Below are 27,348 nucleotides of genomic sequence, written 5' to 3' on the forward strand. Positions count from 1 at the left end.
GGCTGCAGGGCCAGTCGGGACGGAGGAGACAAGATGGCGCTGCGGGCGATGCGGGGAATCGTGAACGGAGCCGCACCCGAGCTACCCATGCCCACCAGTGGGCCGGTGGTGGGATCTCGGGAGCAAGCGCTGGCAGTTAGTCGGAACTACCTTTCCCAGCCCCGGCTCAGTGAGTATCAGAGAACAAGATGAATCCTGTTTTTGCTTCTTACCCAGTCCTTTGCTCCCATTCACTTGCTTAGCGGGGGAGGGGGCATTTATTTTCCCTCTCTCATCGTTCCTACCCTGACCCAAAAGTATGTCATTAGAAGGAGATTTGAGTCTACCTAACGTTTTCGTAACATAGGTAGGCTGAGGGCAAGAGAACTGACCAGAACTTTTTCCTGGGGTTGGTGGGCTCCAGGCTAATTGCCCCGCCCTCTTCAACTTCCCTAGATAGGAGCATAATCAAGGCACTTGCTTCCTGCCTCTAAGGGAAGGCCGTTTCTTGTGACTTCAATCTTAATATGCCCTGACCTCATTTGGATAAGTAAGGATGTAGAGAGCGCCCCTTCCCCTCTCCTCCCTCTGGTGTAGACCTTCAGGGCTGGTCTGGAGTTCCTGCCCAGGGAGACTCTAGTGCCATCGCTGACGAGGTCTGGCCTTTGCTGGATGATGGAGGTCAGGCCCACAGCCAGAGGGAGATGTTTTGTGGAAGGCCTACTGCACAGGAGGACACTGGTATCAGAGAACGCTACAGCTGAGACGTACCCTGCAGGTCATCTAGTCTAACGCTCTCGTTTTACAGTGTGAAGCTTACGGTCTGGGAGGTACACGACTTCAGACTTTAAACACTTAATGATTGGCAGAGTAGGAATTCAGATTCCATTTCTTAATTTTATCTGGGCCCTTTTCAACCATTGTCTTTTCATTTACTGACGAGTTAAACCTAACACGATGGAGTGCAAGGATATCTTGGAAAAGCCAAGCAGCTTTGCCCATATTATATAGTATATGTGCAAAGCATATCGTATGCATGTTTAAGTGTTGTTGTGATTGTAAAAAACCTGCCTTAATAAATCAGGTTTTAAGTGGACTACCAAAAGGATTTTTTAAACTAAACAATACAGTCGTGTAGCATCAGATATCTTCACAGCTTCCTTAGGAATTGGGGATCAGCCCTGGAAATAGACTCTTTAAAACTTGGGAAAGCACATGATGTTTCCCCAGGTGGTGAGACTGTATTTGCACTGGTTAATTGCCAGAATGTCTGTTTGTGGGCGGCTCACTGTTTAAAAAAAATTTCAGATGAAGGGTTTCAGTCTAGGCGCTCTCCAGTCTGACTAATCCCATCCTGATCTGTCACTAGGTCATATGACAGCACTGCAGTGAGAGGAAGGAAAACATAGTTGATTCCATGGTTTGCTAAAATGGACCTTTTACACTGAGAATTATCTGAATTAGAGAATGCCTGTTGGAGGTTTATATAAGTGAATGCTTCAAGAAATTGACAGATACTACATTTTTTAAAATGTTTTATTTCTGAGAGACAGAGACAGCGTGAGCAGGGGAGGGTCAGAGAGAGGGAGGGAGACAGAATCTGAAGCAGGCTCCAAGCTCTGAGCTAGCTGTCAGCACAGAGCCCACAATGCGAGGCTCAGACCCACGAACCCTGGAGATCATGACCTGAGTTGAAGTCGGACGCTTAACCGATGGAGCCACCCAGGCGCCCCAACAGATACTACATTCTTAAAGAGATTTTGACAATAAATTTGTACCTAACAATTACACATTATCTTTTATGAATTGTATTTGCATGCTCTGCTTTTCTGGGTGGAGCAGTAAACATTAGTGACTTCTAGGAAAAGATGATAAGGGTGCAATAGTCAGTTTCCATATAGTCATTCAGTGTCAATTCAAAGAGTATCGACTGAAATAATAAAATTGTTTTAAACATGATTGTTAATCCTTAAGAGAGATGAGTATGGTTTTTCACTATTCTTTGTGTGCTTAGCTAGTGGCTAAAGAACTCCAGAGGAGATGCCTCCTGACAAAATTGTTACTAAATAATGCTTAATACTGAACCTCAGGAATCCTTTTTTTATCCTCAGTGCCTGCAAGGTGCTTGACACATAGAAGATGTCTTGTAATTGTTTGATAACCTACATTTAAGCCCCTTGCTCTAATAGTTTAGTAGAATCTTAATGTGGATGGAATCAGAGTAGGGAGTTGGGACAGTTGTTTGAGTCGCTCTTCTGTGTCTGGGTTATTATAAAAAGTATAAGTGATACCCAATTTAGGCTAACAGCTTTGAATATCATTATTTTCTTATTGCCATATTCTTGATTCTAGTCCCACAGTTTTAATTGCTTCTGAATAAGTATTGATTAATTATTAGTTTTTATAAAGATCGATTATTCCATCTTAGGTGATAATTCTATTATAGTAATTTAATGTGTGCTTTTTGAATAAAGGAATGAAACTCATTTGGCAGTTCCACTGTAAAAATTTGATCCTGTTTTAAAACAACTTCACAATTATGGATCTATTAACAAGAAATGGAAAGTGAGATATGCAGCCTTGAAGTAATCTTGAGCATTTTAGTTGAATTTCTAAAGTCACAAGGAAAGAAAACTTAATTTTCTTAAATTGTGAGCAAAATTCAGTAATACATATAGAGCTTTTAGACACTGAACACTTTGAATTAGATAATCTCATTTGTTCTTAAGACTTTAGATCAGAGCTAACCATAAGTTTCTTATTTCGTAAAGCAGAGTTAGCCTTAATGAAAAGTCAAGTAAAGGAGTTAACAGCTTGGCCTTTTTCTAGAACCTCTCTCTCAGTACCCACCTGTCAGGGTGTGGATCTCTACTATTCTTGCACAATAGAAGATAATTCCTTGGGGTTTTTGTTTTGCTAATAAGGTGGAGTCTAGGGCACTGGATCTCATATTGTGCAATGGCTGTCTAATTTTCTCTTTGAAAATTTCACAATCATTAAGTGGCGTTACTAGTGTTGAACAATCTCATATCCTGCTGGAGGAAGAGGATGTCATCTGACAAAATATGTGCTTCTTAAAACCTTTGTAGATTTTGGTTTTAAAATATTACTCCATAAATATTTATTACCTGCTTGATATTTCAAGATCAATGATGTAATGTGTTCACCATGTAATGTAAACATGTATGTCTCTTGTCAGAAGTTCTGAATATCCCCTGCAGACCCAATGTTCTCATCTGGGAATTTTCATAAGAGTGGTCATTATTTTCGTAAATAGAAAAGTTTATACGATTTGTGAATAGGTTTTGACTTTTTGTAGAGCAGCTTAATGTCTTTGGCAGCCTTACTCTCGACTGTTCTCTCTGCTCTGGGCTGAGTAATGGCGAAGAAGACTGGATAAATACTGTTGAGAGTTAAAAAGTAGTGTTTGGTATCATTTTCTCTGCTTGTATTTTTTAAAAGTCATTTTACTATGGAAAAGAGCTACAGTTGGTATATATAAACTGTCTTATAGTACCTATTTGTAGTCAAAATGCTTAGGAACTGTGTCACCTCTATATTTGTTAAATTATGTAGGAGACTAAGTTCAGAAAAATAGAGACATAGAATACCAACCTTAGAATTAGGAGGGAGAAAAGCCAAACAAACCAAAAATTCAATTCTAAGTCCTGTTCTCCCATTTAGTGATAAATTTGTCAGAGCCTTACTTTAAGTGTAGAGTGGCTGTATCAATCAGCCTTGCTGATCTCGCAGCTTTTTGTGAATCTGAAATGAGGTAACCTCTTTGAAGACATTCTGTATAAGTGTGAAACGCTCTCTAAATATAAAGTTTGGTAATATTTTTATTTAGTTAGGGCTTATAGCTTTTATTCAGTTTGTATATGTCAGTTTAATTTAATTCAAGATGTTGCTTAAGCTCTGATTTGTATCTGAAGTAGTCTCCTTGCATTTTTCAAGCTTTCCAGTGAGGGGAAATTGCTGAACTAAGCATCTCCATTAGATTCTCCCTTCTCTGCTTAAAAACTCTTCCAGTGACTATATGCCATTGTAGAAAGATTGTTTAGCAGTAATGACACAAGAGAAGTATTGTCCAGTGCATTAAATAGCAAAAAGAACTTACTTTTTCATAGCTAAAGTTGCAGACTGCTGAGATTATTTTGAGTGGTATAGCTACGTAAGTCTTGCTAATAATTACAAGAGTACCAGACCACAGAAAAACAGCCAGTTCAGTTTTGGAATTTGAGCTGCAGTACAGAGTTAAAAGAACAAGTGACTCTGGGGCCAGGCTATATAAGTTCAGATCCTTGGGGCGTCTGAGTGGCTCAGTCGGTTAAGCAACCAACTCTTGATTTCGGCTCAGGTCATGATCTCAGGGTTGCTGGGTTCCAGCTCTGAACTGTCAGCACGGAGCCTTCTTGGGATATGCTCGCTCGCTCTCACTCTCTCTCTCTCTCTCTGTCCCTCATGCTCACTCACTCTCTCTCAAACTAAATAAACTTAAAAGTTCAGATCCTTGGCAGGTTACTTGATATCTTAGAGGTGTTTTTCTCTTCTAAAACTTGCAATAATATTAGTTAACTCATAGATCTGTTATGGAGATTAAGAGAGAATTCCTGACAAGTCCTTATTAAATGTATATTGGTGGTGTTGTTATTAAACAGTTAATTTGAGTGGGGCACCTAGGTGGCTCAGTCAGTTAAATAATTAATTTGAATGGTTATTTATAGGCTTTTTAAAGTACATACATTGTTGCAGATTTAGAGACTGCTTTTGATGAAGTAGAATTTTCTGTGAAAGAAGTTAACTTGATTCACTGTTTCCAGCAAAAACAATGACTAATGTTTCTTTTTCTTGGTCATGCTTTTGCTTGTGACTGGCAAAACTTCATAATTCAAAATGATCTTGAATTTGAACAGATTCTGAAGCATCTGAGGCTAAAAGTTCAGGTGATAAAAATCTTGGTGAAAAAGTAGAGAGAATTTTCAGAATCTGAAGAATTTTGTTGGTTACATTTTATTCAAAACAGTTGCCTCTAGGGCATCTGGGTGGCTCAGTTGGTTAAGCTTCAGACTTTGGCTCAAGTCACGACTTTGGCTCAAGTCACGATCTCACAGTTCGTGGGTTCAAGCCCTGTGTTAGGGTTCTGTGCTGACAACGTGGAGCCTGGAGCCTGCATCGGATTCTGTGGCTCCAACTCTGTATACTCCTGCCCCGCTTTTGCATGCGCTCTCTCTCAAAATATACAATAAAAAATAAAAACAAAAACAAAAACACAACAAAGAAACAAAAATCCAAAAAGACCAGTTGCCTCTGAATCTCAAAACTAGATTCCTTACCTCACCCCCACCAGCTGACACCCTTTTCTTATCCCTGACTTAAGTGAAGGTTTTGAAAATATGTTATTCCTATTTTTTTTACAAGTAGTTTATTGTCAAGTTGGTTTATTCCTATTTTTTTAAAGCTGTTCCTGTATCTTTAAAAGCTGTTTTTATTTTTTTTTAATTGTTTTAATGTTTTATATATTCTGAGAGAGATATATTCTAGAAAACCTGTTTCAGATGTAGCTCCCTTTGCATTTCCACATAGGAGTTTTAGAAAGTCATTGAAAAACTGAATGCTCAGACTCACTCAAAATGAGAAAAACAAATTTTTTAGGAGTAGGAATTATTTTTAAGAGTATCAGATTATTTTCATATAGATGGGAGGATTTTCATAAAAATCCCGTTTTTCTGTTTCTGTAATTTAGAGGGAATGAATGATTAATTCGTTTACATTACCATCCATTCAAGTAACTTAACTTTTTAAATTTGTGACTTGGCTTTTATTATCCAACGTTAAAAACGTCATTTGGGGCCCTCTGTTGAGATAATTACAATTACAGAAATTCAAGCAAATATGAGGTATCAGGTTTAAATGTCCCATGAATGCATGAAAGACAAGTGCTCCTGATAGTGCTTTCCTGTTCCCAGCATTTGTCCCAGGGCACTTGCTTCCTGATTGAAGAAATTGTTTTCAAATTCTTAAGCCCCTTGAGTGGACAGACTAGTTATATTAAATGAATTTCCTCATTCTTAGAAATCTACATTTGTGCCAAAAATCTCTATCCCAAGACCTCACAAGAAATTAAGCAAATGAAAAATTCTCAATTAGATGACTGTTTCTTAAAATGTATTTAAAGCCTTGTATTAAGTTTTCTTCAAACATTTATTTCATTTTTCTCAGCTGTTCTGATTACAAAATTTAGTTAATTTTGATATTAGAATTAGTCTCCTGTGTGTTCTGTTTCATACCTAAATATCCTTACATTTTACATGTTTGTTGATTTAGGATAGCTGGCTCCTTTCTAACATGGAAGATTTGGGTAGCATCTTATAGGCTGGTAGTTTATTCCTAGAGAATAATTTGCAGTAGAAAAATACAAGCCTCTAAACTGAGAGTAACGTTTTACTTTTTTTTAAAGATCTTATTTGACTTCTTCCATTGCCTACTTCACCTCTTCCTAAAGTTCTTTTCCCTGTAATTTTTATGACATCATTTAACTATGGCTTTTTACATCACAGTTACATTTTCTCACATTTCCTTTTAAGTTTTGTCACTTGTGCTTAAAGTTGTTGAGGCCTTCCTTTCCCTTCTTTATCTACTTTGCTAAGTGCCACCTTTTATTTAAAGCATTATCTTTTTTCTCTTTGAGGTAAGAACTACTGCTAGGCTTTTCGTCTGCTCACACCCTCTGTCTACCTCTGTTATGGCCCTTAACTCTCCCCCCTTCTTCATATAAAACTGGGAACTCTTAAAAGAGCTCTGCCCCTCTATGCCATCTTTGTTTTTGTGTCCTGGGTCCATAAAATAAAGTGACTTACAGTGAGAATGCAAAAAGGTTTTGGTTGGATGAGGATGGATTATGAAAACTTGTGTAGGCACAGGCATATTTCATAAAATCAATAAAAAATTTTTTTAACTGTTACAGTTCTCCATATTATAGTAGGTGCAGTAGAGACAGGAGCTTTTTGGTAATATTACAGAGACAATTGTAGGTTGTTGTCCTGTTTGCTTAAAGCTGACTCTGATGTGTTTCTTTCCAGCGTACAAGACAGTATCAGGAGTCAATGGTCCACTAGTGATCTTAGATCACGTTAAGGTAATACCACTATGATTATCATTTAACCATTTACGTAGTTAAAAACATGGCATTAAGTCCTGTTCAGCACACTTTAAATTTTATGTTATGATTTTTAAGCCGTTCTTTGGTCTGAATGTCAGTGCTATCTAGGAGACTAGTTTTAAAATAAAAAGGTAGAAGATTGGATCCCAATGCTGGATCTACTGTGGATTCTGTTTGTGGCCTAGAATTCCTCGTCTGCAAAATTTAAAAACAAACAAACAAACAAACAAAAACTGGGGGGGGGGGCAGTGTCAATCTTACCTCACAGGCTTATTGAAGAGAAACAACAGTAATCTATGAGTGTGCTTTATAACTTGTAGATTATTATTAGCTATGTGATATCTTTTGGCTCTTGTCATAAACTGCCATGTGTTATACTTATTAATAGTATTTGTTTTCTTTACTAAATTTTAAGATCTTTGAATAAAAGTTACTTTTATCTTTGAGGGCCTAACACTGGTTTTCAAGAAACAATAAATAAGAACAGATTATCTCAACAGTGACTGAAACCCTGAAGAACAGTTTTTACTTACTCAGTTTGTTTTAAGGATCTTTAGTTATATATTGGTTATTTAGCTACACCTATACTTAAGAATTAAAAACACTGTTACTGTTATCATAGAGAAAGAGGCATAGAATATAGACTGTAATTGAATGTCCTAAGGAAAGCCTCCTACCTGAGCTCTATGATCAAAATATTTTCAAAGAAAATAATTTATATAGTATGCTCTTTATAACAGTAATTCTGTATTGGTTGGTTTTGGGGTGGCTTAGGGAAGAGGCACACAATTACTAGTTTGTTGAGAGAAGTAATAGTGGAAATATGTTTGACATGTGACCCCTCTGAAAGCAGAAAATAAATTGAAAAACATTTCTTCCAAGAAAGGGTAAAGTGCATTGTCTCTTCAGCTTTATCACTGTGATTACATTTTTTTATGTATGGCAAGGTACCTATACAAGTTTTAACCTTAAGATTAAGCATAAGAGACTTATCTCCTGGCCAGTCTCATGCTAGTCTGCAATTTGATTTAAAGCCTTAATTTATTGCACTCAGTTTGTGCAGGGTGTGGGCAGGTGCCCATTAGTATTTTGTGAAAGAGCAGAGCCTACGCTTTTATTTTTGAGGAAAGATAGGAGGCTTTCTTTTTTTTTTTTTTTTTAACTCTTTATTTCCTTTTTTCCCCCTATCTTTGTTAGAGAACAATTTTGGCTCATTTTAAAAATATGAAACTTTTTTGTTAGTAAATATGTTATTGAAAACAATTAAAAATATTCACATTTCAATTATGTTAAGTGCTGAGCCCAGAACAGAAGATATGATGGTGAACAATGGGTCCTCCCCTGTGGAGCATCATGTAGTGGAGAAGCAAATATAATACATATATATAAATATCTAATTAGTAAGTGCTATGAAGGCTAAGTGTGGGATGCTATGAGAGTCAGTAACAAAAAGGACTTTTATTTGTAAGTTTATTTATTTTGAGAGAGAGCACATGCATGTACCCATACTGAGGTGAGACAGAGAGAGCTGGAGCGAGAAGATCGCAAACAGGCTCCGCTGTCAGCATAGAGCCTGACTTATAGTTCAGTCTCACGAACTGTTGAGATCATGACCTGAGCCAAAATCAAGAGTCTGACGCTTAACTGACTGAGCCACCCAGTCGCCCCAAGAAGGACTTTAGAAAACATCTTTTAGGAAATAATTGTAAGAGTGATCAAAAAGTTTTATTGAGTGTTTGCTCCAACTAAGGAAAAACTGTAAATATATGTAGTTGTAGGAATGGCTTTATAACACCACATTTAGAGTAGCTTTTGTTTAGAATTTAAAGGTCAGGAAACAAATATACAGATTGTGTCAGAATAGAAGATGGAGACTGCTCAATTCATTTTATGAAATTGTCACATCTTTGGTTTCCATACCAGACAAAGGGTAGTACTGGAAAAGAAAAAGACAACTATCCTCACTTATAAACACGGATTCCAAAATACATGAGTATATTTTTAATAAATTTATTAAATATTAAATATATTTTAATTTACATGAGTGTATTTTTATTAAAATATACTCGTGTATTGGAAATTAGCAAAAATAACTATGTAAAAAATCAATAGAATTGTGACAAAGTAGAGTTTGTCCCAGTAATACAAAGATAATTGGATGTTAGGAAATATATCAGTCATTTAATTTAATTTAGCTCATTTATGGATTAAACTAGAAAGAGCTTATGCTCCTCTAAATAAAGAAAAAGTGATAAAGTTACTCATATCTTTAAAAAAACAAAACCAAAAAAAACCCAAAAGGTCTTTTGGAAATAAAGAGTAGAACAACTTTTAACCTCTTAAAGGATATTCACCATAACCTACAGCAAACAACGTACTTAAGGAGAGACTCTAATAACATTCCCATTTAAATCAGGAACAAGCTGAGGGTGCCTGGTTGTTACCACCACTATCCATCTTTGTACTTGGAATCTAACCAGTGTTGTGGCTAAAAGAAATAAGAGTATAAAGGTATTAGGAGGGAAAAGGCACAGCTGTCATTATTTCTTGGTAATACAATTAACTAAAACCCAAGTCATTCAGTGGGCAAACTACTAGAAACAGTGATATAACACAGAGTTGCTGGATACAGGAAGCCGTCTGTAGAAATCAAGAGTGCTGTATGTGCCAGAACTCACTGTTTACAAAAAACCATAAAACTTTGTTGGAAAACAAAAAGGAAGACTTAAAATAAGTGGAGATTTCATGATCACAAATGGAAAGACTCAGAATGGTAAAGATACTGATTCTACCCAGGCAGTAGAATCAGAGATGAGTAAAGATTTGGTGCAGGCATAAGCAGTTATTATCAGTGGAGCAAAATTAAGCTCCCCCAAACCAACTCTTGTCACACTGGAGAGTGTGACTTGGTAAATGATAAAAGCAGCATTGCAAATCAATGGGTGGGGGGGGCATTTTGTGCTGCTTAGTAAATATTATTGGGGTAATTGGCTTTGTGAAAAAGAATGAAAATGAGAAAAAAAAATTGGATACCACAAACAAAGCCAATTGGATTAAAGGCCTAAACTTGAAGAACCTATTAGAAGACAAAATTGAAGACTATTTGTACGACTTTAGAAGGTTTTCTTAAACCAGACACAAAAGGCACCAACATAAAGGAAGACAGTTCATTTTATTACATAATAAGTTTTGATATGATACCATAAACAAAATTAAAAGACAAGAAACAGTGGAAACACATACTTAAGATTAATATCCAGTGCTTATCCATTTGAAAAGTGTAGGAGAGATATAGGCCAATTGTAAGTAATAAAGTCTTAATTGTCAGTGGAAGTAAAAAGCTGTTCCATATTAGAAGAATCAGGAAAATACATATTGAAAAGATGCTATTTTTTACTTCATCAAAATGGGAAAATATAAGTTCAATAATAAGAAATTGGCATAAATGTAGGGAAATGATAATTTTGTATACTGCTAGGCAGATTTTAAATAAGTGCAGTTTCTTTGTAGAGTAATATGAAAATTCGGAGAAAATGGGCACAGCCTCTAGCCCACCACTTGGTAACCAAATACCTTATGGAAAACCCATTTGCATGAGGAGCCACATGCAAGAATGCTCTTAGCATATTTGTATTAGTGTAAATTTGGAATAACCTTGAATAAAATGTGGTGTCATTTGATTTTAACTACGTTAGTTTTGTTTTAACATTAATTCTGAGATGTCCACTGATTCACATTAGTATTTCCATAATCAAAAGTGTCTTCTAGGCACCTGTGTGGCTTGGTCAGTTAAGCATCTAACTTGGGCTCAGGTTGGTCATATAATTTCATACTTCATGAGTTTAAGCCCCACATCAGGCTCTCTGTTCTCAGTGCAGAGCTCGCTTCAGATCCTCTGCCTCCCTGTCTCTCTGTCCTTCCCCCTCTCGCATGCTCTCTCTCTTCTCTCCCTCTCAAAAATAAATAAAGACATTAAAATAAATAAGATTTTAAAAGAGTGTTTGAAAATCGGTGGTGCACCATAGTTTAGTGGACAAATGTTTTCCTTCAGCATCACACAGGGAGCAACGCACTTTTCAATAGATTGTGCTGATAAAAGAGGTAAGTATTACCATGACAGATCTAAAACATAAGGTCAAATGAAGAAAGACAAGCTGCAGGATGATATATTTAGTAGGTTGCCATTTATGTAAATAAGACACTAAAATGTATTTTTGGGAAATCTGCATTCTAAAATATTAAAAGTGGTGGATGCTTAGGTGACTTAGTTAAGCGTCTGACTTCATTTTGACTCAGGTTTTGAGCTCAGTTCTTGAGTTGGAGCCCTGCAGCAGGCTCTGTGCTGACAATGCGGAGCCTGCTTGGGATTGTCTCTCTCCCTCTCTGTATCCCCCCCACTCATGCATGCACTCTCTTTCTCTCTCTCTCAAAAAAAATTTAACGTAAAAAAATAAAATGTTAACAGTGGAAGAGGCATATATACTTGATTAGGAGAATTTGAGGGAACATTTATCTTCTTATGAGAGTGATTCTTTTCTTTTTTTTTTTTTACAAATAGTTTATTGTCAAATTAGTTTCCACATAACACCCAGTGCTCATCCCCACAAGTGCCCTCCTCCATGCCCATCTCCTCCCTTCCCCCCAACATCCATCAATCCTCAGTTTTTGTCAGCATTCAAGAGTCTCTCATGGTTTGCCTCTCTCCCTTTCCCCCATCATTTCTCCTCTTCTTCTCCCCCTCGTTCCTCAGTTAAGTTCCTGCACGTATAGGAGGACTAGGAGGAACTTAACTGAGAGTGATTATTTTCAGTTGGCATTTTTATCCCCTCCCCACAAAGCATAAGGGTGAGTACACACAGGCCAGAAGCACACATCAGTTCTGAGTACTGGGAATGTGGTTATTTGTAAGTTTTGTGTCTTTCTTTAGTTTCAGAGTTTAAAACGTATACACAGAAGAGAAAAATTTAATTGCTGTGTTTTATGGATTTAAGACCTTTCTCTGTACCTTATGCTGTGCTTACCAGTTTATGTGCCAAGTACTAAGTGTTTAAAGGATGTAAACTACCTGAGGATGTTATAAACTCTCAGTAAATACCTGTGGGGGAGATTTTACATGCATACATGCTATGATGGGGATAAAGTATATAGAGGGATTTGGAGAGCTTGTTGAGTTGGTTATTGATCTTTTGTTTTTTCCTATATAGTTTCCCAGATATGCTGAGATTGTCCACTTGACATTACCAGATGGCACGAAGAGAAGTGGGCAAGTTCTAGAAGTTAGTGGTTCCAAAGCAGTGGTTCAGGTAAGCCTCATTTTCAAAACCTGTCCAATTGAACAAAAACATTAAGGGACACTTCTTTTCTGGCAGTTATTGAGTAAGTATATCTTTAGAGATTGACTACTCGCTTTTGGGAGAAAAAAAATTTTTCTTGTTGTTTTCCCAAATGTCAGCCACCTATATCCATTCTAGCCAAGAAGCTCCAGTGGTAAAATGGCTTTTTTTTTTTTTTTTTAAATCAAAGCAGATAATCACATGGAAGGAGAGAGATGAAAAGACAGAATTTATAGATTATGGGATGAAACCAAAACAAGATCTGAGTCTGTTTATTTACATTGTCTCTTAATACCTAGTTTTTAATGTGGAAATGCAAGTTTTCTCAAATAACATGTTCCTCTAAAAAGTAATATAGAGCAAGGGTCAGCAAAATTTCTGTAAAGGGCTACGTAGTAAAGTTTTTAGGCTTTTTGAGGCCGCCTAAGGTCTGTAATGCATATTCTTATTCTTCCTTTCTTTTCCTCCTTTTTTTTTTTTTAAACAATGTAAATATGTAAACAACATTCTTAGCTTGATGGTGTTAGCCTAGGGGCATGATCCTTTGTCTAGAGGTTGGCTGTTTGGTTCATCACCAGGGTCATTTCTCTGTTCGTTATGGAAATAGTATGAATTGATATATTTTACCTTATTTTGGCTGTTTAACAGACAAAAATAGTATTTAAGTACTTATGATCTAAATTCCTTTTACTCTTCTGACTACTTTTCTTTCTCAATAGGTATTTGAAGGGACTTCAGGTATAGATGCCAAGAAAACGTCCTGTGAGTTTACTGGGGATATTCTCCGAACACCAGTGTCCGAGGATATGCTTGGTAAATGGATGTTATGCATTCTGACCAGCAATCTGTTTTCTTTTAAACATATTTCCATGGAGTCTTTCTTAAAAATTGTGACTATTTGAGTCATAGTCTACTCTTTACTGTCTTGTTACTGTTTTACAGGCAGGGTATTCAATGGATCAGGAAAACCTATCGATAGAGGTCCTGTTGTGCTGGCTGAAGACTTCCTTGACATCATGGGTAGGGGCAGTAAATGGATTTCTGTGTTTTAAAGAAAATAGCCTCTATTTTATACCTTTGTCATATAGAGAGTGATTTTTTAAAATATATTTTAAGTAGACAGTGTGGTACATATTGTTTTATATTTTTTAATAGAAATCTTAAAATTTTGTATAAAATATGTTAAGATATTACAAAATATCACTAGGGTATATCTGAAATATAAATAGCTTTGAAATGTAAAGGACTTTGAAATTAGGATTTCTCTCTTACTTGCTATACTTTTATTTTAGGAACTTGACTTCTGCCACCATATATTTTGTGTGTACCAAAGACTGGATGTTACTTAATGGAAAGGTTACTTAAACAATCTCAAATTTTCAAAAATAACTGATTCTTTAATAGTAGAAAGAAATGATTTACATAGTTGTAGTCTTAATGTATTAAAATTTTATCTTTTGGAAATACTTTAGGCCAGCCTATCAATCCTCAGTGTCGAATCTACCCAGAGGAGATGATTCAGACTGGCATTTCAGCCATAGATGGCATGAACAGTATTGCTAGGGGGCAGAAAATTCCAATCTTCTCTGCCGCTGGCTTACCACACAATGAGGTGAGAACTAGGATCTGTTTTGCGTGAAATTTGGCAAGGGAGTTTTTTTTTAAATGTTTATTTATTTTGAGAGCTTGTGCTTGCAAGTGGGGAGAGTGGCAGAGAGGGAGAGAAAGAATCCCAAGTAGGTTGTATCCATACCGTCAGTGCAGAGCCCACCGTGGGGCTCGATCCCACAGACTGAGAACGTGATCTGAGCCAAAATCAGGAGTTGGAACGCTCAACTGACAAGCCACCAGGGCACCCCATCACAAGGGAGAATTTCCAAATGCTTCACTGTTAGTAGGAAACCAAATAAAGGGTTTTCAGCAATACTCACTTGTACCCAATACCCATTTCCACAGTACTCCATGTTTTTCCATGCGCAAGATCTATATTGCTTATTCTTAACAAATCTTTGCAAAAAGTACAAAAACTATTTTGGGTAAAGTCCTTTAGAACATGGTTTCATTTATAATTCCAATCCCAAAAAGTTTAGGATAAAAGTTGATTTTGTTGTAGAAATTTTATTTTAGATTTCAGCTCAGTTCTTTTGTACTTGTCATCAGATTGCAGCTCAGATCTGTCGCCAGGCTGGTTTGGTAAAGAAATCCAAAGATGTAGTGGACTACAGTGAGGAAAATTTTGCAATTGTATTTGCTGCTATGGGTGTAAGTATAATTTTTTTGTTTTAATATGATGTATAAAATTAATTGTTTATGTTATTAGAACAGTGTAGAAAACAATACATACGTCATTGGATTTATCTCTAGGTAAAAAAGTTGCAGTTTTGCATTTTGGTAAACTCAGGATAAAATTTAGCACTTGACTGCAAAATTTAAGAATAATTTTTCTTTATGCCCAAAGCAGGCTTTTTACTCTGTTGGCTTTTGTGAAGTACTCTTTTGGGAGTACTTGAAACTTTAAAAGAAGGAACAGTGTAGATCCATAGCCACCCTTCATCAGAAATAAATACTGAGAATTTTTTTTCTCCCTGCACTGATGAAGTCATTGTTATTTAGGTAAACATGGAAACTGCCCGGTTCTTCAAATCTGACTTTGAAGAAAATGGCTCAATGGACAATGTCTGCCTCTTTTTGAACTTGGCTAATGACCCAACGTAAGTAAATAGAGTTATTTCTTTCTGTTCATTCAGGCTTCAGGTCAAAAATGTTACTAAGCCAAGGGAAGTAAAATGTTACAGTGAAAACAACATGGGGATAGGAATGGGAGAACTGTGTTTAATTAAATTCAGTTCTTCCTGCTGGTAACTTGGCTTTGGGTAAATCACCTAGGCTCTGGACGTCAGTTTTCTCTTTCATAAAATATGACAAATAATACTTTTTTCATACTGGTGTGCATTTTAAGTGAGATACATATGTTACCTAGTATCTAATCCATACTCAGTAAATGATCTTTTCCTCTTACCTGAGAAACCTAGCTCTTCCCCTGTTTCTTCCCTTTCTCTCTGTTTTGAGAGCAATAGAGTTCTGAGAAATTATGGGCCCATTTCTAAAATAATCAATGTAATTTTGTAGCATTAAGTAATTCTTATTATAAAAATACATAAAATAATTGCTTACTTAAGAACTTTTAAAGTAATAATTGCTTTACCCTCTGCAGTCTATTTAAAACTTTGAAGGGAAACTGTACTATTATTTACAGAATCATGTTGTTTTGTCTTTGGCCTTTTTATTTGAGTAACAAAGGACTTACTGTTCCATTTCAGTATTGAGCGAATTATCACTCCTCGCTTGGCTCTAACCACAGCTGAATTTCTGGCCTATCAATGTGAAAAACATGTATTGGTTATCCTAACAGATATGAGTTCTTATGCTGAAGCACTTCGAGAGGTAACTTTTTTCTCAAGATGGATTACTTTTCAGAGTTATCTTGTCTCTTTACAAGTTTTCATTTTTCTTTCATCATTTTTTTAAAGCTTCATCACTCATATCTTAATAATGGAATAATATCTTAATTGGAAATGAAAACATAACTTTTTTGGTCAGCTTATTTGAAAGGATTATAGGATTAGATTTAAATTATTAGCCTAGTTATTATACTGTCACCATCTCTGCATTTAAGACTTGATTCTAAAAGAAAGCAAATGATGCAAGTTGTTTATTCAGTTATTCTCCCAGGATGTTCTTTTTCGAGATTGTCAATTTTTAACCATTTTCAGAATCTCATTCTTAATAATGTTAGTATTTAAATAAAACAGCATGCTCTGACAGCACCCTGTTTAGAACATTTTCCTTCAGAAAACTCAGTGTTTTTTGGGAAAACTGTTAAGATTCTTGCAGTTATCAGCCAGAAGTTTGGGGTGTTTTTTCTAATACAAGTTACTGAAATTTTGAGTAAGTTACTTTTTTTAAACATGTAAAAAGGGGCTTCTGAAGAGACATGCTGTATAAATATCCAGCTCATTAAAACTCCCTGAGATCCATCACCATCTCATTCTACTGTAGTGCTTTTTCGGTGAAGGATTTTTTTTTCCATCCATCACAGACCAGTACTTTTTTAAAGTACAGTTAAGATGAGTTATTAGCAAGGTGTATATTTTAAAGAATATATACAACTTACAAACCTGGAATTTTATTTACTAGATTCAGCAGACTAAGGTTATTCTGTCAGATTGCCATCAGAGTTTTTTAAATACTTCTCCTACTTTCTGTGTTATTTCATTGCACATTGATAAAAACTGGTCTGATCACAGTTTGAATAGCACTGCTATAGCATACTCTTTTGGAGGTGCCAAAGTAACACCTTAAAGTTGGGCTTAATAGTTTAGAATTCTTGGTGGCTATAGGTTAATTTATATTCCTATATTGTAGTGTGCATGTCTCTAAGAGAAAGACTATAGCTGTTTTATGTTGTGCAATGATGGACCCCTGGCTCTGTTATCTTGGGAAATTATTTAGCCAACTCTTGATTCCAACTGTAAATTGGGGTTAACAACATTACCTTCCTCATAGAATTATTGTGAGGATTAAATTAAATATATAAACTGCATCAAGTGATTCCTGGTATGATTTTCCTTTCCTTTGACCTTCTTAGCATTAGCTTACGTAAATATGGGAGGATCCATGGCATGAAATAAATCTTGTGAATGAAGGATGTTCTCTTAGTTTTAAAATAACTTCCTTTGATTTATAAAACTGCAAGCAGATTTTTTTCTATCAAACTATTTGAAGATTTACATTATGGTGATATGATTGTAGCAAAAAAACCTGGGCCTCAGTTGTCAACATTTTTGTTACAGAATAATCTGAACTTGTGTTGCTAGGTTTTAAAATCATCTTCTAGAGACCGTATTTAAAATTAAAAGGATACTTTCACCTTGGGCATGTTTAAACAAACGTGTTCTAAGCTTGCTTTTCATATTCTAGTTGTGACATTCTCCTTCTTGACTTAACTGTCAGGTTTCAGCAGCCAGGGAAGAGGTTCCTGGTCGAAGAGGTTTCCCAGGTTACATGTACACAGATTTAGCCACAATATATGAACGTGCTGGTCGAGTGGAAGGTAGAAATGGCTCCATTACTCAAATCCCTATTCTCACCATGCCTAATGATGGTAAGCTTTTGGTCTTTGGATTATAGCAGACCTGATCATTGTAAGGACTTGATTTCAAGACAGAAGAACATTTACCTTTTTGAGTTGAAATTCTTTTTTTCCCTCAAAAGGTTTTATTTAAATTCCAGCTAGTTAACATTGCAGTGCAGTATTACTTTCAGATGTAGAATTTGCCCATTTCCCCCTCTCCTCTCCCATAACCATCAGTTTGTTCTCTGTAGTCAAAACCTGTTTCTTGGTTAGCCCCGCTTTTCCCCCTGTGTTCATTTGTTTTGAAATTGAAATCCTTTTGAGAGTCTGTCCTTCAAGAGTTTAGTGATTTGTTTCTAAATGAAATTTTTCATTTGATAACTGCCTATAATAATCATCCTTTTGTGGAAGAAGAAAAACAATTTTCTTTGTAATTAAAATTTTCAGTTTTCATTTATTAAATTACTCTTGGGTGACTGCTATTTTTGGGACACAGATCTAGATATAAGGAACGCCTTCTGTTTTTTAAATTCAGTGTCTAATGTAACTTACTGAATCTAGTTGGGTATTTTTTATGTATGTGCACTAGTAAGTTAAGGTAGCTTAAATGCCAAATAAAGAACATAAATAGGAAATGCCACAAAACTTTAGCGACAGAATGATCACCAAAGGCTGCTTACAAATGAGTCTTTTAGAGGGAGGGGCAAACCATAAGAGACTCTTAACTACAGAGAAAAAACTGAAGGTTGATGGAGGAGAGATGGGTGAGGGGATGGACTAGATGGATGATGGGCATTAAGGAGGGCACTTGTTGGGACGAGCACTGGGTGTTGTATGTAAGTGATGAATCACTGAATTCTACTCCTGGAGCCAATACTACACTATTTTAACTAACTGGAATTTAAATTTTAAAGAAAGGACTCTGTTTGCATTGCCTCTTTGAGTGTATGCTTGGGAGTGAAACCATTCAGTCGTTCTCTTCTGTTACTGCCCTCTTTGTCCTTACGTCTGTGCTTAAAAAGCACTTTTACAAGGTATTTTCAGAATCAGCAATAACTCACTGTGAGCACTATTTCCAGTGTTTTATAAATATTACCTCGTCTGATCCTCATAGCAACTTTGAGGTAAATATTTTACTCTGAGGCACAGGGAGGTATAAAGTAACCTATTAAAAGTTAAGAAGTGATAACTTTAGAACCCAGGCAGTCTGAATGTATAATTCACACTATACTGCCTCTCACATGAAAATTGTTCCAAGAAAGTACCTACAAAATTACTTTATGCAGTTTAACTACCTTAGAAATATCTTGCTTTGTGGAACTTTTTGGTGCTGCCTGCATAGTTGTGGTTTGCTTGTCTAACTAACATTCCTATACTTTCCGTGTTGAAATGGTGTGTACCCACCTGAAATAGCTTATGAACTAAGCATGTTCTCTCAGTATATATTAAATTGGTAAACCTCTGCCAGGGAACTTTGTGTTTAAAATGGAATTTTATTTATATTTTGGAGAGAAATAACTAGGAGAAATGATACTTTTCTGAATGCAGCTATTTTACCTTATATGCCCAATACGTGTCTAACTGTGCTACAATTCTGTAAATAATGCCATTCAATATGATAATCTCTAGCTACATTTGGCTGTTTAAATTCTAAAGTAAATTAAAATTAGATAGAATTTGAAGTCAACTTTTTTCTCTTACATTAGCCAGAGTTCAAGTGTTCAGTAGCCACATTTGGCTGGTGACTACCATATTGGACAGCACAGATACAGAACTTTTCTATCATGGAAAATTATTGTAAAGAGCACTATTTTATGTAATGCTATAGGTAGTGCACACTGACTTCCTGTGGATTTTTTCATATGATACGGACACTTTAACTAATGTCAGATGTCTTCCTCTGGTAGATATCACTCACCCCATCCCTGACTTGACTGGATATATTACAGAGGGGCAGATCTATGTGGACAGACAGCTGCACAATAGACAGGTATTTGACATTTGAGCATTGCTATAAAGCTTACAGATCTACTCTTCAGTTACTCTTTAGTGACTTTGACTTTGCTTTTAGGAATTATTTTGTTAGAAAATATCATCTTGAATTATTTATAATACAGTTATAAAATTGTCACTTCTGTACACCAAAATCCAATTGTAGATAAGAATGTCGATACTAAGAATGAAGTTTCCATTTTTCTTTATTGTGCCTAAAAATGGAGTTAGTGGTCTCCAAGAACTTTTTTGGGTATTCTATTCTATAATAGTACCATCTACCAATCTTATTATTAATACAAAAAATATGTTTTTTTCTGTTTCTTATTGAAGTATAATTGACAGTACATTAGTTTTAGGTATACAAAGTAATGACTCGATATTTATATGTATTGCAAGGTGATCACAGTAAGTCCAGTTACCATCCATCAATACATATAGTTATAAAACACTTTTTCTTTATGATGAGAACCTTCAAATCCAGCCACCTAGTTACTTTGAAATATGCAATACAGTATTATTGTACACACTGTAGTACCGTGCTCTGCATTACATCTTTATGACTTACTCATTTTGTAACTGGAAATTTGTACCTTTTGACCCCTTTTACGCATTTGGCCCAGTGCCCATCTCAGGTAGCCACCAGTCTCCTTTCTATACCTGTAAGTTCACAGATTTTTGGGCTTGGGTTTTTTTAGGCTCCACATATAAGTGAGAATAATAGTAATAATAGATAAATAATAGTATTTATCTTTTTCTGTCTGACTTATTTCACTTAGCAGAATGCCTTCAAAGCCCATCCATGTTGTTGTAAATGGCAAGATTTCTCCTTTTTTTTAATGACTGAATAATCAAAAAAAGATAGATGATTCTGTAATAGATGTGGCTTCTAAATATTAGCTTTTAGGTGGAATTACTTACTAGTAGTTAATCTTTTTATTTTGTATGTGGTTATATGAAACAGCTCAGAGGCTATTTAGATTTGATACTGTAGGCAGATGTTGAAAATTGCAGTTTTTCAATATACTCTTGTACTATTTTTTGTAGATTTTACTTTGAGTTTGATTCTGAAAAAAAATACTGTCCCATAAAGTCTCACTTCCTTTTCTTGCTAGGGAAAGGTACTTGAACCTAACTAGGAAACAAATAATGCAGTTTTATATAATTTAAGGGATTATAAATGAGTTTCAGAATGCTTCTTTACTACTAGTAAATCTTGAATTTTGTACTTACATTTTTTTCCCTTATGTTCTATGCAAGATTTACCCACCTATTAATGTGCTGCCCTCTTTATCACGGTTAATGAAGTCTGCCATTGGAGAAGGTATGACCAGAAAGGATCATGCCGATGTATCTAATCAGCTGGTATGTATATCCTCTTAAGGATGGGGTTTAAAGAAATGTTTACCTTTCTTAGTCCATTTGTTGTCTTACACCTCTTGTCTTGCTCCCATATCACTGTACTTCTCTCCCAATCCAAGTAGAATTTTAGTAAAGGTTGCATGTGGAATATATAATCATTCATTAGAACCAAGCAGCCTTTTTTCTCCCCATAAGGACAGATGCTGATAGCCAGGGGGTTAAAAATCATATGCTTGAAACCCATGTCTAATGCTGTACAAGATAGTTCCTAAATTTAAAAAAAACAGCCATAGGCCATTTTAAGTTACTATTAGTAACCTTAGTAATAATTACAGAGTATTCCTGAAAAGATACTCGAATTCCTTAAGATCTTAAGCAATCACCAGCACACTAAGGGATACAGCTTTACATATTCTGGAAAGTCCTTGATTTTTTACAGTTGTATGAGATTGTACACCAAGCACAAATTAAAAAAAAACTTAAAAAAATTTTTTTAAACATTTTTTTATTTTTGAAAGACAGAGCGCTAGTGGCAGAAGGACAGAGAGAGAGGGAGACACAGAAACTGAAGCAGGCTCCAGGCTCTGAGCTGTCTGCGCAGAACCTGACGCAGAGCTCAAACTCAGTAACCATGAGATCTGAACCAAGCCAAAGTAGGATGCTTACTGACTAAGCCACCGAGGTGCCCCTAAAGCAAATACTTTTGACCTTAAAGTAGAAATGGTAAACCTAGGGACTCCTGGGTGACTCAGTCAGTTGAGCATCTGACTCTTGATTTTGGCTCAGGTCACGATCTCACAGTTTGTGGGTTTGGGCCTCACACTGGGCTCTATGCTGACAGCATGGAGCCTGCTTGGAATTCTCCCTCTCCCTCCTCCCCCTCATCCTCTCCCTCTCAAGAAGTAAGTAATACTTAAAAAGAAAAGAAAAAAAATGTAAACCTACTCCTACCGCAAATAGTTTTTCTGAACTTTGAGATGGATTTCTTCATGGTATGAGTTCTGAGTTCACATGCTGTATAAAATGTAAGCTCATTGAATGTTGAGGAAGTGTATGTTTTAGAGAGTATTAGTAGTGCGTATGGACTGCATGCCAGAAGACTCCTTTCTCAATGAGACTACTTTATGATAAAATCTTCCTGATACTTTCATATGAACTTCATGTGAATTCTGTTTGTAAATAATGTGAAATTCCTTCTGTGGTCTCTTACATGAAGATACCAATAGAAATACCCTTAAGTATATAGCCCAGGTTACTGTTAACATTTATAAAATCTTATCTCCGTTCATATAAACATGTTTTCTCTGTAGTATGCATGTTATGCTATTGGTAAGGATGTACAAGCCATGAAAGCCGTAGTTGGAGAAGAAGCCCTTACCTCAGATGATCTTCTTTACTTGGAATTTCTACAGAAGTTTGAGAGGAACTTTATTGCTCAGGGTAAGATAACTTTTTTCTTACAAATATGAAAACCTTATATATAGTTTTGAAGACTTCTTTCCCATCTGAGAGAATTTACATTGGTCCCTACATGATTTTTCTTCTTTTTTTTACATTTTTTAAAATGTTTTCTTCATTAAAAAACTTTTTTTAATGTTTACTTATTTGTTTCTGAGAGAGAGAGAGACAGCGTGAGCAGGGGAGGGTCAGAGGGAGAGGGAGACACAGAATCTGAAGACAGGCTCTAGGCTCTGAGCTAACTGTAAGCACAGAGCCCGATGGAGGGCTCGAACCCATGATCCATTAGATCATGACCTGAGCCAAAGTCGGATGCTTAACCAACTGACCCACCCAGGCATGCCTGTTTTATTTATTTCTGTGAGAGAGAGAGAGAGAGAGCGAGAGCGATACAGAATCTGAAACAGGCCCCAGGCTCCGAGCTAGCTGTCCGCACAGAGCCCTACGCGGGGCTCAAACCCACAAACTGTGAGATCATGACCTTAGCCGAAGTTGGACTCTTAACCGACTCAGCCACCCAGGCGCCCCACATGATTCTTCTTCTGATTAGAGAAGAGGTTCTTCCAACTGCCTGTCATGTCTTTTTGCACTTAGCCCTTGGACTCCTTTCCCTTTGCCTTCAACTCCATTAACCATTCAGCTCCCAGCTGAATTTTTCCCTCCCTTTCACCTGGCTTTCTGCTCTGCTGCCTCCACTGCTGGTTCTCCTTCCTCTTAACCCCTCTGCAATGATCTCCTCTTGCTTTGGGGGCTGGGAGCTCTTCTGATTCACTTATTTTTATCTCCTTTTCTGATTTCTTACCTTCCTGCTCCTTAATTGTATTCTCAGAGGCTTAGCTCCCTGTTTTTTTGTGCTCTTTTTCCCCTAGCTTTAACTTTTCCCCTATGCTATTGACTAAATTGCTATATAGGATCCTCATCCTCTCTCTGAGGCTCTAATCCTACATGTCCAATGAGGATACTTTTGTTTATGCTGCCATCTCCTCAGGCTTAGCATGGTCAGAACCCAGGGGTTTTTTTCAAGCTGAACACCTGCCTAGCAGTTCTCTTTTTAGTTTGTCTGTCTCTTGCCATGAGCATTGCCCTACTTAGTCCAAGCTCAGTAATTGGGTGTTGTTCTTAACTTTTATTCATTTATTCTTCAGTGACCAAATATTTATTAATTTGTGGTCTTATTTAAAATATCTTCCTAAGTGCAGAGCCTGCTTGGAGTTGGCTTTCTCCCTTTCTCTCTGCCCCTCCCCTGCTTGTGCACACTCTCTCAGAATAAAATGGATAAACATTTAATAAATAAGATATCCTATTCTGGGTTCATTTCCAGTACAGTACCTTAGTCCAATGTTTCTCAAATTTTAATATGCTTTTGAATCAACTGGGGACCTTGTTAAGTTGGCACATTCTGATTCAGTGGATCTGGATGGGGCTAGAGATTCTATATCTGGACAAGTTCTTGAGTAATGTCAAAGCTACTGATCTCTGACCACACTGTGAATCTTAAGGCCTAGTCCAAACTCTTCTCTCATCAACCTAGTTACCAGTGCCAGCTTTTTCATCATTTTTCCTGACTCCCTACGTCTCATTGCTAGAATAAATTTATTACTAATTTTATTGATTGTCCCTCTAGTGAAAAGGCTATAATGGTTTTCATTACATATCACATGTAGGATTTCAAGTGTTTTGATTGGTCTCTCCCTTGCCATCTGCTAATGCTGTATATTTGACCTCATGGTACTTACAACAGATGTGTTTACTTTGGAATAATGCATCATGTTATACAGTTAGGACCTGTGCACTCATTTGTGGTGCATGTTTTATCAACATTAAACCCCCCAAAATATATTTTTTTTAATGCAGAATCATAATACCTTAAAAAGATAAAAATGAAGTTTTTCTGGTAGAGAAAAGAACCCAGAACTCTAGCTACTCTCTGATTCTTTAAGCAAGATACGAAATTTATTTGAGGATAAGAGTGATTCTGGTGTTAAAAATCATTAGTAACAACTTTGAAAACAACTTACCTATTCAGGGTATTTAGTTGACATTTAAGGTTTTCTCAGTGTGTACTAACCTCCTTCAAATTCATCCGCTGTTCTTGGAAAAGTGCCTTTCTCACTCATCCCTAGACAGAACACTGGGTCTAGTTTCCATTGCTCCAAGTATTTAGATCCTACCTGGCTATCCAAAAAGTTGTCTGCCACACACTAGACTGCCTTCTCTGCCTGCAGGCTTCTCTCCCTTTTCTCTGATTCCCGGTGGTATTTAACTGTTTGTACCCTCATTTAGGCATTCGGTTGCTTCCAGTCTTAGGAGACTTAACTGCTTTGTCTCTGTTTCTTTTGTTTATACTTGATGCTCACAGCCCTACTGTGGCTTAAATAATGAGTAACACTGGTAAGTGGGAAGTAGTTCACCTTTACTCATTCAATCTCAATTTTTTCTAAGGTCCTTATGAAAACCGCACTGTCTATGAGACTTTGGACATTGGCTGGCAACTGCTCCGAATCTTCCCCAAAGAAATGCTGAAGAGAATCCCTCAGAGCACCCTGAGTGAATTTTATCCTCGAGACTCTGCAAAGCATTAGCTGCTACTTCATCGCTGGCTCGATACACTTGTGAAATACTGGTTCTGTTTTCTTTATCCCTTTTGCACTCCCCCATGCCCCCATCTCTGTGTTGGAGTTTACCTTGTTACCCTGTAATTAAAAACAAAGAATAGGTAACATACTGTGCCAGTGTTGCAATGTTTTAAACTTCTAACAGACTTTAAAATATCCCCTGTTGAGAAAACCTGTGGCCGCAGGGATGGAGGTGAATTTTTCTTACTGATGTGTGTGTTTGTACATAGTGGTGTAGTTAGTTGCCTAATGATGTCTTCATTATTTGGGTCTCCTCGACCTTACCTCTCAGCCCCCTCAAGAGTATCATTGTCTGAAGTTATAACGCTTTGATCTGTACGTTAGGGCCAGGATCAGGTCTAAAAGAAGCCTCCTCTCTCAAGAGCCAAGAGCCCCTGAGCATTTGTTTTTAGATTGTTGCTATGCCCATAGGTATGTGCTGCTGCTCTAAGCAGATGGATTTTACTGTCCACCTGCTTTTTCCTATTTAATGACTGGATTAGAAAAGAAGTTTGCTTTTTGTCTTTAGTCCATTATGAGTTGGGACTCCTGTGTCTTACTGTTCTCCCTCCTTCTGAGTGACACAGAATCCTGCAGCTTTTGCACAGCTGGCATCAGTCAGATGGTAGTGAGATGCCTTGTCTTAATGATCCTTACTGGGTTTCCCTGCAGAGGAGTCATAATTAAAATAGCTAATAGAACTGTTGCTTGGAAAGAGTTGGGGTGTAATAAAAGAAGGAAAAACACATATCTTTCTACATTCTGACATGCTGACAGTGGTTTAAGTTTCTAAAGTGTTTACCAGATGCTGAGGGCAAGGTGGGGAGGAGAAAGCTCCTCTGTGTATGGATATTTTAAACTCTGTTAGAGAGCAGCTTTTGGAAGATCCCCTAATTGGTCCTGTTTTCTGACCCATCTCTGCCTTTTCAGGTTAATCTTGTGATACAAGTGATAGTATTTAAAAGCTTTTGCCTTTTAATTCTCGCTCCTTCCTGCTGTGAGCCCTGAGCTGTCTTCTATGCACTTTTGCCATGTTTACTATTTGGTCTCTTTGTGTTCTTTGTTACTTGGGTGCAATAGCAACTCTGTGCATTCCATCTTTCAAGTTGTGTAAAATTCTTCACTTTTTTCTCTGAGGGTGTAGGGGGTGGGGGGAGTCAGCATGATTATATTTTAATGTAGAAAATGTGACATCTGGATATAAAATGAAAATAAATGTTAAATTAAATGGAAGCTACCTCAAGTGACTCTGTATCTTCTAATCAGAAAAGCAATAACAACAAGTGGATATATAAAATACAATCACCTCTTCGATTTAGTTTTGAACATCATAACCAGTGTTGTGAACCAGCCTCCTGTGTCACAGGGACATGGCCCATGTTTTATATCCTTCTGTCTTCAGGCTGACCTTTCTACCCTTCCAAGCTCTTTCCACAGTAATATATCTTCCAACACACTGTATTTTGATTCAAGCTTGAGAGTTACTATAAGTGTTTTATAGCATTGTTTCAAACATTTTTAAGACCTCTAGAACCTATCTGCAATGAATGAAAGACGATGATAAATAGAAAATGAAATACATACTGAAGCAAACCAACACTTGCTTCAAATAATATCTTAAATAGACATCCAGAATATAAAGAAAACATGGTAGTTAACGACCGTGTGGTGTGGAGGCCTCTATTTTTTACCCCTCTTCAATTCAAGGCATTTCTTAGGAGACGTAGAGGAAAAGGCTCAATCATGGCAAGAACTAGGTAGAACTGTATTTTAATTATTGTTCTGCCAGTATCCATAGGACCTTGTTTAGTCTTTTAAAAATTTGATTCTGCCTGTGTTCCTTTTAGGGTTGTTATAAGGACTAGAGCCAGTGCCTGTTTCCTGGTAGGCACTCATACTAGGCTACTTTTATTAACAAACCCTATTGAGGCAGATTTGACTGCTTATTATTATATAATACTTGGGAAACATTGACTTAGCACCCTTCTTGGTGTTTTTTGGTGGAAAATTTTAATGTACCTTTTTTTAAGTGTTACTTATTTAAGTGACTCTGGACCCCAAGATCCAGAGTCATATGCTCTTCTGACTGAGCTAGTCAGGTGTCTCTTAATGTACCTTTTTGTACCAGTGATAAGACTTAATTAAAGGACCAGTTAAAATGAGGCTTTAACATGGACCCTTGCAGTAATTATGTAATTTTAAAAAGGAAATATTTCAGTCAACTTAAACTATCTGGGAAGAGAAAAAGTATCAGGAAAGGCCAGGCTAACTAGGTGATTCATTAAATATTTATTCCTTGCAGTTGACTGTCAC

The 27,348-nt window shown here is 36.6% G+C and overlaps 1 protein-coding gene across 1 annotated transcript; it reads left to right on the forward strand.

Moving 5' to 3' along the window:
- On the forward strand, positions 1-25,879 carry ATP6V1B2 (ATPase H+ transporting V1 subunit B2). Its single transcript, XM_039235609.1, has 14 exons — positions 1-169; positions 7,062-7,117; positions 12,346-12,444; positions 13,194-13,287; positions 13,417-13,494; positions 13,947-14,086; positions 14,635-14,736; positions 15,088-15,185; positions 15,795-15,918; positions 17,488-17,638; positions 19,516-19,598; positions 20,861-20,965; positions 22,273-22,402; positions 24,863-25,879. Exons 1-14 carry the CDS (start codon positions 34-36, stop codon positions 25,000-25,002), a joined length of 1,536 nt encoding a protein of 511 aa, XP_039091540.1. The 5' UTR covers positions 1-33; the 3' UTR covers positions 25,003-25,879.
- The last annotated feature ends 1,469 nt before the right edge of the window (positions 25,880-27,348 follow it).

Source organism: Hyaena hyaena, unplaced genomic scaffold (genome assembly GCF_003009895.1).
Source record: "Hyaena hyaena isolate Hyena2069 unplaced genomic scaffold, ASM300989v1 scaffold_100, whole genome shotgun sequence".
NCBI classification, from domain to species: Eukaryota; Metazoa; Chordata; class Mammalia; order Carnivora; family Hyaenidae; genus Hyaena; species Hyaena hyaena.